This window comes from Habropoda laboriosa, unplaced genomic scaffold (assembly GCF_001263275.1).
Source record: "Habropoda laboriosa isolate 0110345459 unplaced genomic scaffold, ASM126327v1 scaffold36, whole genome shotgun sequence".
NCBI classification, from domain to species: domain Eukaryota; kingdom Metazoa; phylum Arthropoda; class Insecta; order Hymenoptera; family Apidae; genus Habropoda; species Habropoda laboriosa.
Window position 1 is genome coordinate 1,492,887 of NW_017100155.1, and position 9,139 is coordinate 1,502,025.

Below are 9,139 nucleotides of genomic sequence, written 5' to 3' on the forward strand. Positions count from 1 at the left end.
TTTTTTATATCTTACATCCTTATTCTATAATGTAAATTTAATTAATAAATAATTTTTCGTTAAAATATACATATCAAAATAAGTGCTAATATTTATAGGTTGTTTGAATCATCTGCACCAGTATAAGCACACATATGTAGATATACATCGCTATAGAAATTAATATGGAAATTATTACATGTCGATAATATTATTTTTTTTTTTAACAAAATACTCTTTACTGAATGACAACTAATTTCTAAAAATAACAAATTCTGATTAAGTTATGAAGTAATCATCAGTCTTAATAAATTTAAATGACATTTAATAATGGATAGTGTCGATAATCAATATTTCAATATCAAAACAAATGATTCAATAATAGAATTTATCCTACGAAAACTCATCTGATTGAAACTCAAGAATATTATTTTACCAGATTACCGTTTGATATCTGATTTAACGGAAAATATTAAAAGTGTCTTATAGTACGTATGAAATTTCATCGTTATATTTCATGATTCTTATTTACTACGATTTGTATAATTATATTAAGTACTGCAACTATTCAAGGATAAACAAGTTTGATATATATTATAGTATACTTATTACAATACAAAATAATTATTCTACGAAATCATTGCTATATTCAGGCCGTTTCAGAAAAACGATATCATTTCATTAACTAATTAACCAATTTAATTCAATTTAATTAGCTACATATTTTTCTATTCGTTCAAATAATCAGAGACTATTGAGTGAATTTAATGACTGACCTTGTTGCCACTTCGTAAATTACACGTAAAAATTAATGCTCTAATAGAAGGCGTGCAGTTACAATTGGACAGTAGTTTCTATCGTTAACTAAAATTGCATTTTAAAATACAACAAATTTGTATTTTTGTAAAAAAATTAATCGATATTATTCCCTTTGATAATAAAGTTTACAAGTGTAGTAAAAATAGCCGGAAAAAGAGAACGAAATTGTGAAAATCGACGTATACTCTAGATATCACGTAATACAAACATTTACACTAAATTAACATCGCGCAGAATATGTATACATATTTTTTCGCGGCTAACGAATAATAATCAATTAGTTGAAATTTTACAAAAATACAACTTATAACTTCGAACTTGCTCAACTTCGATTTTTTGCAAGAAGGAATAAGTAATTAGAGGAACAGTGTTTCTCTTACCAATTCTCATACTTTCTATCATTTTAACATCGACAAAGCTTCGAAGCCCCCATGCAATACCCCATCGAATAGCGCCTGCTTGTCCAGTTGGCCCCCCACCAGAAACGGTTGCTTCAATATCAACTTTGTCAGCCATATTCGTAAACATTAACGGAAATATAACCTGCAATTGAAAATAGATTCGATTAAAAAGTAAATTTGCTTTCACTTGAAAATAATACGAAGTTAACGCTTGTTCGAGTGAATCGTTAAATTGTTTTTTTTTCTTTTTCTTTTTTTTTATTAATCTATGGGCTTAACTTTATAACATTTTACGACTTCGCTACTTTGCATGTGTTATAACTTGCACAGAATGAAATATGTACACGTATTATCGAAATTCGTTTCGCAAAAGTCTTTTCAAGATTAGAAAGAAGCACCAGATTAATTGCCTAGTGAAATTTAGAATTGCTTACAGTGAAACGTGTCCAATAGAAAAATGTATCGATCAATTGTTGGTTATTCTCTTCTCCTGTTTAAATGTTGCGAACAATCGTGCGATGATTGTACACGTTCAAAGATTGTATACAACAAACAACGACGAATTTCAACAATCTCGAGATATCAATCGGTAAATCTTCTCGTTATAAATACCTATCAAATACGAACATTCGTTTCAAACCGTATAAGTGTTTTTTTTTTCTTCCTTACAATATTAGCAATTTACAAAAACACCATGTTACAAAGTACGTGCGGAGAAAATTTTCAACGAATTTTCACCCTGGCAATGAAAGTTGCGTACTTAAAAGGTTAAAGAAAAAAGAAAAAATATGAAGATATTAATACCATTAATCCTAATGTCATTGTTACAAAATATTCCTCTCTCTCCCTCTCTCTCTCGCTCTCTTTCTCTCTACTTTCACTTTCACTTCTGGTTCCATTCCCTTATAAGTCACTCGATGTTTTACGATACTTAAAACTTTACGTATATTTGTATAGAAAGTTGATCCCCGATCGATCGACTCGTCGTATTTTGCCTTTATACAATTTTACTTTCGATCGTTTTGCATCATCGGTTCACACGCACATTAAATAACTACTGTGTGTGTTCTTGGGTTCCTGAACGATAAAACTACAATGTAATTTCAATTCAGCCAGTACCTAGATTATCCTTAGTTACTCTTTTCCTTCGCCAGACTTTTCACAACACTCTCCAGCATTTTATTAGTATCTAACAGTTGCTCCTTCAGCGTCTTGATAGTGTCCTCGTAGGACTGTAGCTTGTTCGCTAGATTCTCGATGACTAGTTGCAAATTCGTGTCAGAATATTCCTCGCTCTGTTGCCTCATCCATATCACATGCTCGCTAAGATTAACGTTATCCTCGTTCATAAACGGTATGTTCTTCTGTGCTATCTCGTATGCCGCCTTCAGTATATCTTTCGGCAATCTCTTTTCCAAAGGGTTCAACGGTTTCACCACCAACACCCTCCTCCGGTTCTCCACGTTGATCTTATGGTCGGACATCCATTTACGAAAGGCGTACGGAATCGAGCTGTTGTGCAACACCATCTCCGTGAATAAGATCAATTTCGTCTGACGTACAAGTTTCGTGAGACCGGCGTGATTTCTCAGCCCTTGGATATCGTGAACAGCGATTCCAACCAGTAGATTCATCAGAATCACCGTGACGAACACGATGAACAGGGTGAACAAAATCTGAGAGCAAACCGACAACGGTTGATAGATAACGAATGGACCTTCCGATTCTAATCCTTGATCGATTTGCGTGATCAATCCTTCGAAGTCCAATTCACCGGCCATCATAGCCAGGACCTTGATGAGACCGGTGAACGGATTACCGAAGGACGGTTCTCCGACGAAGATGACGCAGAAACTGACGGTGAAACCGATCAGCAATCCCGAATAAGCGAGGAGAAGCTTGGCGAATTCGAATTGTATATGGGTAAACATAGCGACGTACGTGCCGAATGCTGGCAACTGACCGACCATCAGCATCAAATTCGTCCAGGCGCACAGTATCGCGAACGCTCCTACGTAATTCTGCCAATCGTACGTACGACCTGTGTAAACGAACGACGTGACGAACACGCTGATTATGACAACGCCGTCTAGTACGTTGTCGATGTTGGAGAAGTACTGCTTCGCGGACGTGTACACCATGAAGCCGAATATCTTCCTAGGTATCGAGATACAGGTGAATATGAACAACAGGTACCATTGGATCTCGATCACAGGCCGCCTGAATAGAAATCCGGAGATACGTTTGCTGCTGCATATCTTCGAGCTGTTCGCCTCGTCGTAGTTGTAACATTTGTAGGCCAACGCTGTGAGGACGTACGTGGTCATGCAGATCACGGTCATCGCGTACAGCATGATCCTGAGTAAATAGAACTTCCTGATCTTCTCCCACTTGAGATGCAGAAAAGCCATCACCAACGGATGCGACAGCAAATCTTTACGGCGTTCTTGGACGAAGGTGTTGATGAAGCTGGTCTCGCATTGATTGCCGCTGGGGAACAGTAGATCGAAGTGAAGCCTCATCTCGAACTCTCTGTTGTGAGGTACGGGTCTTCTCAGCGTTATCGAGGCGTCTAGTCTTTGTCGAAACACCTGCAGAGACTCCGGTATCTTTCTCAGTATAATGTTCAAAGCGGAGAGTCCTGCACTGGTGGTTGCACTAACGTCTGCACCGGCCCAAATCAGCACGTCGACACAGTGAGATTGTTCGTTCAGTGCGGCCACGTGAAGAGGAGTGAAGCCAGTTCTGTCCGCGGCGTTCACCAGAGCACCGTGTTTCAACAGAACCTCCACGAGCTTCGCGGACGAGTACGTGGTCATCACGGCGAAGTGAAGAGGTGTTCTGTGCGCTCGATCCACCGCGTTGATGTTCGTACCAGGTGTATCGAGCAGCAGTTCGACGCATTTCAACGATTGCACGAAACACGCTACGTGCAAAGGTGTTTCACCCGTGTGATTCTTCTCGACGACACTCGCCCCTCGATCTAGCAACAGCTTCACTATCTCCACAGCTCCGGCTCTGATGGCGCAGTGGAGAACTGGCTCGACCACCTCCTGATAGAGATACGTGGTAGGCTTGGCGCCGTTGTCGAGAAGAACGCGCACCGTGTCCGGCGAATTTCCGAGGATAGCGAAGTGAAGAGGCGTGTAATGATTGATCGGATTCCTGCAATTGATATCGACGCCTCTCTTTATCAGATGCTCGATGCACGCTACGTTACCGCTCAACGACGCAGCCAGGACGGCGTTCATGCCAGTACGCGGGTCCACGTAATCGAGATTCACGCCAGATTGCTCGAATTTCGGTAGGAGATGCGTCAGACCGCGATAACAGCACCACATGTACGCGATGTTTCTTATCCGTTCTCCCGATGGTATCTCCGGTAGCGTGTTGCATTTCTCCAGCTCGAACAGCGTCTTCATTTCAGCGGTGGTGACGATGGACCACATGATCGATTTCAGATCGTTGTCGTTGACCTGCGCTTGCCTGAACACGTCCAGATTGTCGTAGAAGAGAGACTCGTCGACCGGTGGCGGTGTACCTGCGTCGATTTCCACGTGATCGTTCGCAGAAGCGGTCAGAGGTGTATCGTTGATCGAGATCTTCTCCGAGGTGCTGGATTGCCGTTGTTGTCTGACCGATCTAAAAGTCGGTGCGAATCTGGTGGAGAGAAGATCGTTTGATCGATCGTTCAAATTCGACAGGGAGCAGTGTTTCGTTTTTCCATTCGGCGAAAACGGTAATCTCAACGTTTCCATCGTTTTGTCGTTGACGATCTCCTTGCTGTCCGTTTTCGCGGTGAAATCTTTGTCCTCGTCGAAGCAGAGATAGGAACGACGATTTTTCAACCTGGTCAAAGAGTAATGCCTGGTTCTCCTCTCGTGGCTCGCCAACGGTTTCATATTCGCCTGAGTGGTCGTTTTGTCGACATTTTCTCGCGCATCAACGTCACCTTCTATCGTTCTCCAGTAATCGTTCTCGTCGAACGATAGACGACGATCTCTTAAGCTGGTTAACGAGTAACGTCGCGGCATTTCCTCGCTGATCACGATTACCGGTGGCCCCTGCTGCACGCCAATATTCGGCTCGTCACTCGTCATCTCGTGCGTTTGTTTATCGTCCATGTTTTTATCAGCGGTGTTTGTCCGGAGAAAAGGAATGTTTTACGCCCGTTAACGTTAGTACACGATGAAGAAACTGCGACGTAACACAAGGCACTCTCTACTATCGTGGATCACCTCGAAAGAACGTTCCAATCGTCATACCTCGGCCTCACTCTTTTCTTCGTTTATCACGTCACGTCCCAAAGTCATTTAGATCACTTTAAGAGAATGCTCTCGTCATTGCAGCACACGCGACTACCGGTGTCACTCGCCCGAGTGACTTATATTAGCCGCCTCGTATGTGGATTCGTTCTATATATAAGTTCACAGAGGAAAAGACACGCTTCCGTTAGAGGAGCCAGTCGAATACAGACCTTGAACTTAAAAATTGAACGAGATAGGGGTCAACATCAAGGCAGGGTTCACGTAGCGATAAACAAAACTTTCTCTTCCCGCAAATTTCGCCAGGTCCTTCCCCCGTTCTCCTTCTCTTCTTCTTCTTCTTCTTCTTCTTTATTTTTTATCGGACACACGTTCTTGATCCCTGTGATCCCTTCTCGATCCAGCAACAGGTGTTTCACTCGACGCGACTCCTTCGGGGTACAAGAATATCTTCGAGTTTCTTCTTTTTTTTTTACTTCTTTAAAGTTCAATGACGCATATGCATGTTGAAATTTTTATCTATGGCCTCGTTTCGTGCTGATAATTTATCGGTTGTTTATGATAATGTATCGGTTGATTAGTTAGACAGTTCTACTTGGTTGATTGTGTGCGGTGTATCGATGATCGACAGTTGGTAGATTACATTTGCATAATTTGTGAAGAATGTTTTTGTCAACGAAGGAAATTTTGTATAAAATATCTTTCTGAATAATTGAAAATTTTGATTATGCGGTGGAGTTAGTAGTAATTACTTCCGTTGTATACTGATCAATCATTGATGTTTCAACGAGGTAATCTGTGTTTTTGTTGTAGTAAGATTATGAAACATGAAGGAAGCACATGAAGCAACTGAAACACGTAAACCAGGTGGAATATAAATAAATGAGAATGTAAGACACGTTCTGCAGTTCGAATATCACGAGGAAGTGCTTCTCGAAAATTTGTCACTGACATTCAGCACTTTTTATGGTTTCGTGCTGTGTTGTTGAACTTGAAGGAACACTTATTCAAGTACAATTTTTAGGAAATTAAAAAAAAAAAGAAAATTGGTAGATGATATTAATATATTAAAATGTAGTTTTATTACAATTCTGTTAAATTTTCCTCTTTTTCTAACATAAATTTCGTTCACACAGTTCTTCATTCGTTTGTTATTTACATGTTTTAAATTCAAAATGTGCTTTTATGCAAATTTGCATAAATTATTCATAACTAACACGGAAGAAACCTGTCGAATAATTTTAATTTTTAAAATAGGAACGTTCAGTGATGGCAGCTTTTTTTTTTACATAAAATTATAGGAATACTTAAAATACCTAACTATAACCACAATTTACAATTATTCAAAAAGTTAGCAAAAGTAGTATCAACTTTTTGGAATATTGATCGAATATTTCTCATTTCACTTAGTATCCGAATATTTTTTTACAATTTTTCGTTACATGTATTCGTTCGAACACAAGAGTATACAATTGTCACGAAACATTCGAATTAAACAACTGTCAAATTCATAAATATATATCTCATTTAAGATCTTCTTACGATCCTCTTTTCACCAATCACGTTGTCACTTTCTTTTCACTATTACTGTCTCAATATATCTTATATTTCCATTGATTTTCCATTGATCATACAGTTTTTCAGAAACTACAATTCTGCTAACCAAGAAATTTCAATTGTTCCCCAATTTTTCCACATACAAGACCGTTTAAAGAAACAAGTTCTCCTAGAAAGATATTAAAATTCACCAGAATTAAAATATTTTTTACCACGTAGACCACCGACACTCTAAAGTCGTCAAAACCTGAATAAAAAAAACAATACCGATCGTCCTTTCTCTCCGATGAAATATTCAAAAGTAACTTTTTTCACTTGGGTTTAACGTTCCGTCAAAATGTCTATCTCTCCCTGAGGCACGATACTCGTTGAAAAAAAAAAAAGAGTAGAGAAAGCCACACGTCACAAGATCCTCCAACGCGATATCACGAATTTTATAGTTGGATCACCGGACCTGAAACTCCAGACGTTGCAAGAGTCCGCGCGAATGTGAGCCTTTTTATGGATTCGCCTGATCTTTAAGATGTTCCGTAAAATCTAGATACACTCGCGGACCTGAAACTCAGCGTCCTTGTTCAATTCCATCGCGGCCAGTAATTGTGTTCTATCGTTATACAGCCTCTATACCTATTGTTCACGTTCTGATTTTCTACGAATTGAAACCGGTTCCGTCGAGTAGTCCTTAACTAATCCCCTGGTGAACGCTAATGGCCGTGAATACCAATGTCAAATACAGATTTGAATAGGTAAAAAAAAAAAGCTAACCTAAAATAGGTTTATCGCCCACGGCGATCTTTACTTGTCTTCTTGCAGATAAGAATGGTCAGAACGTGGTATTCTTTTGTTACACAGATTTGTTGATAAATAAAACGGAAAATGTAAACGTAGTAATTGAAGCTATATACTTAGAAGTTGCTGAGTAACAGTTCCGATTTTATCGAAATATTCTCATATGTAAATTCGACGTGATTAAGTATATTCGCGAGATAAAAAAACACTGGACTGCTGCATAATTGTATTTCAATATATATGTACAAAAAAAAAAAAAAAAAAAAAAAAAAAAAAAATTTGATCGGAATTTAATTTTATGTCACGTTTACGATTAAAGATCGTGACTTGGACAGTGTTATAAATATCGAGAAGCATTAATTGAAGGAGCTTGTAAGCCCATCGGGGGGAATTACCGAGAAAACTAACCGGCAGTCAGATTCCTAGAAGTGGTCGTTAAATGTTTTCATAGGTGAAGTTGTTAATGGTGATTCCGAAAAAAGGAAGATATTTTTCACGAATTACGGATTAAATCAACGCAGTTTTTTGTCCTATTTTTTCTCTTCTTCTTATACCAATACGAGAAATATAAGTTAAAAGTCACTGTTATGTTTGAAATGCTGTTTCAAGAAGTATCATCGAACAAATTAAACATATTCAATACGGAGATAAAATTTGAAAGTCACTGTCGCGTTCAAAACATCCTTTCGAGAGACATCGTCGAATAAATTAAAAATGTTGATAAATATTTTCAATTAACATAACCTAAAAATTCGACACACGTGGGACATACGTTCGAAAGGGTAAAAGACGACGACGATCCTTTCTGTAGAAAGCATAAATAATTCGGTAAAAACCGTTAAGCCATGCTAATTAACATACGGATTTGCATTCCGCCTCGATTCGACGTTTTTTTTTTTTTTCGGTACTTAAATACCTTGCGAAACGTGTTTAAGGTTACAGAAATATCGACCTTCCAATGTACTCGTGAGATGTTGGGAAATAACGCGTTCTTCAGAACTGCTGCGTTGACAAAACAGTTGAAAAAAGTGAAAACCTTTATTTCTTTTCTTGCATATAAAACATTTGATAGTATACAAATTCCTCTGAACAATAAAAACCTTGATATTCAGTTTTATACAAATTTTATCGTGCAATATTTGTTAGTTCTTTCTTGTATCGGTTAATTTAGGTTACGTAAAAATTAATTGAGGTTAAATTGAAATCGTTCACATTTACACTGAAAAATATTTTTCAAAACGAGAAAAGCGAAATTTGAGCAATACAACGAAAATGTATTTAAAATATTTGCAAATTTTTTCAATTGCAAAGCTATTATAGTTAAATTTA

At 38.2% G+C, this 9,139-nt stretch overlaps 2 protein-coding genes across 2 annotated transcripts in view; both read right to left on the reverse strand.

The window, feature by feature from the left end:
- Positions 1-787: 787 nt before the first annotated feature.
- The window catches only part of LOC108576080 (28S ribosomal protein S9, mitochondrial), a 17,529-nt gene continuing 9,177 nt past the window's right edge, over positions 788-9,139 (reverse strand). The window contains exons 10-11 of the mRNA XM_017939004.1: positions 1,179-1,341; positions 788-843 (exon numbers count right to left, since the gene is read on the reverse strand). Coding sequence (XP_017794493.1) covers positions 788-843; positions 1,179-1,341 — 219 coding nt within the window. The remainder of the gene's footprint in view (positions 844-1,178; positions 1,342-9,139) is intronic.
- Positions 2,330-9,139, reverse strand: part of LOC108575980 — a 12,613-nt gene continuing 5,803 nt past the window's right edge. Inside the window, exon 3 of the mRNA XM_017938923.1 lies at positions 2,330-5,263. Within this exon, the coding sequence (XP_017794412.1) occupies positions 2,330-5,263 (2,934 nt within the window). The remainder of the gene's footprint in view (positions 5,264-9,139) is intronic.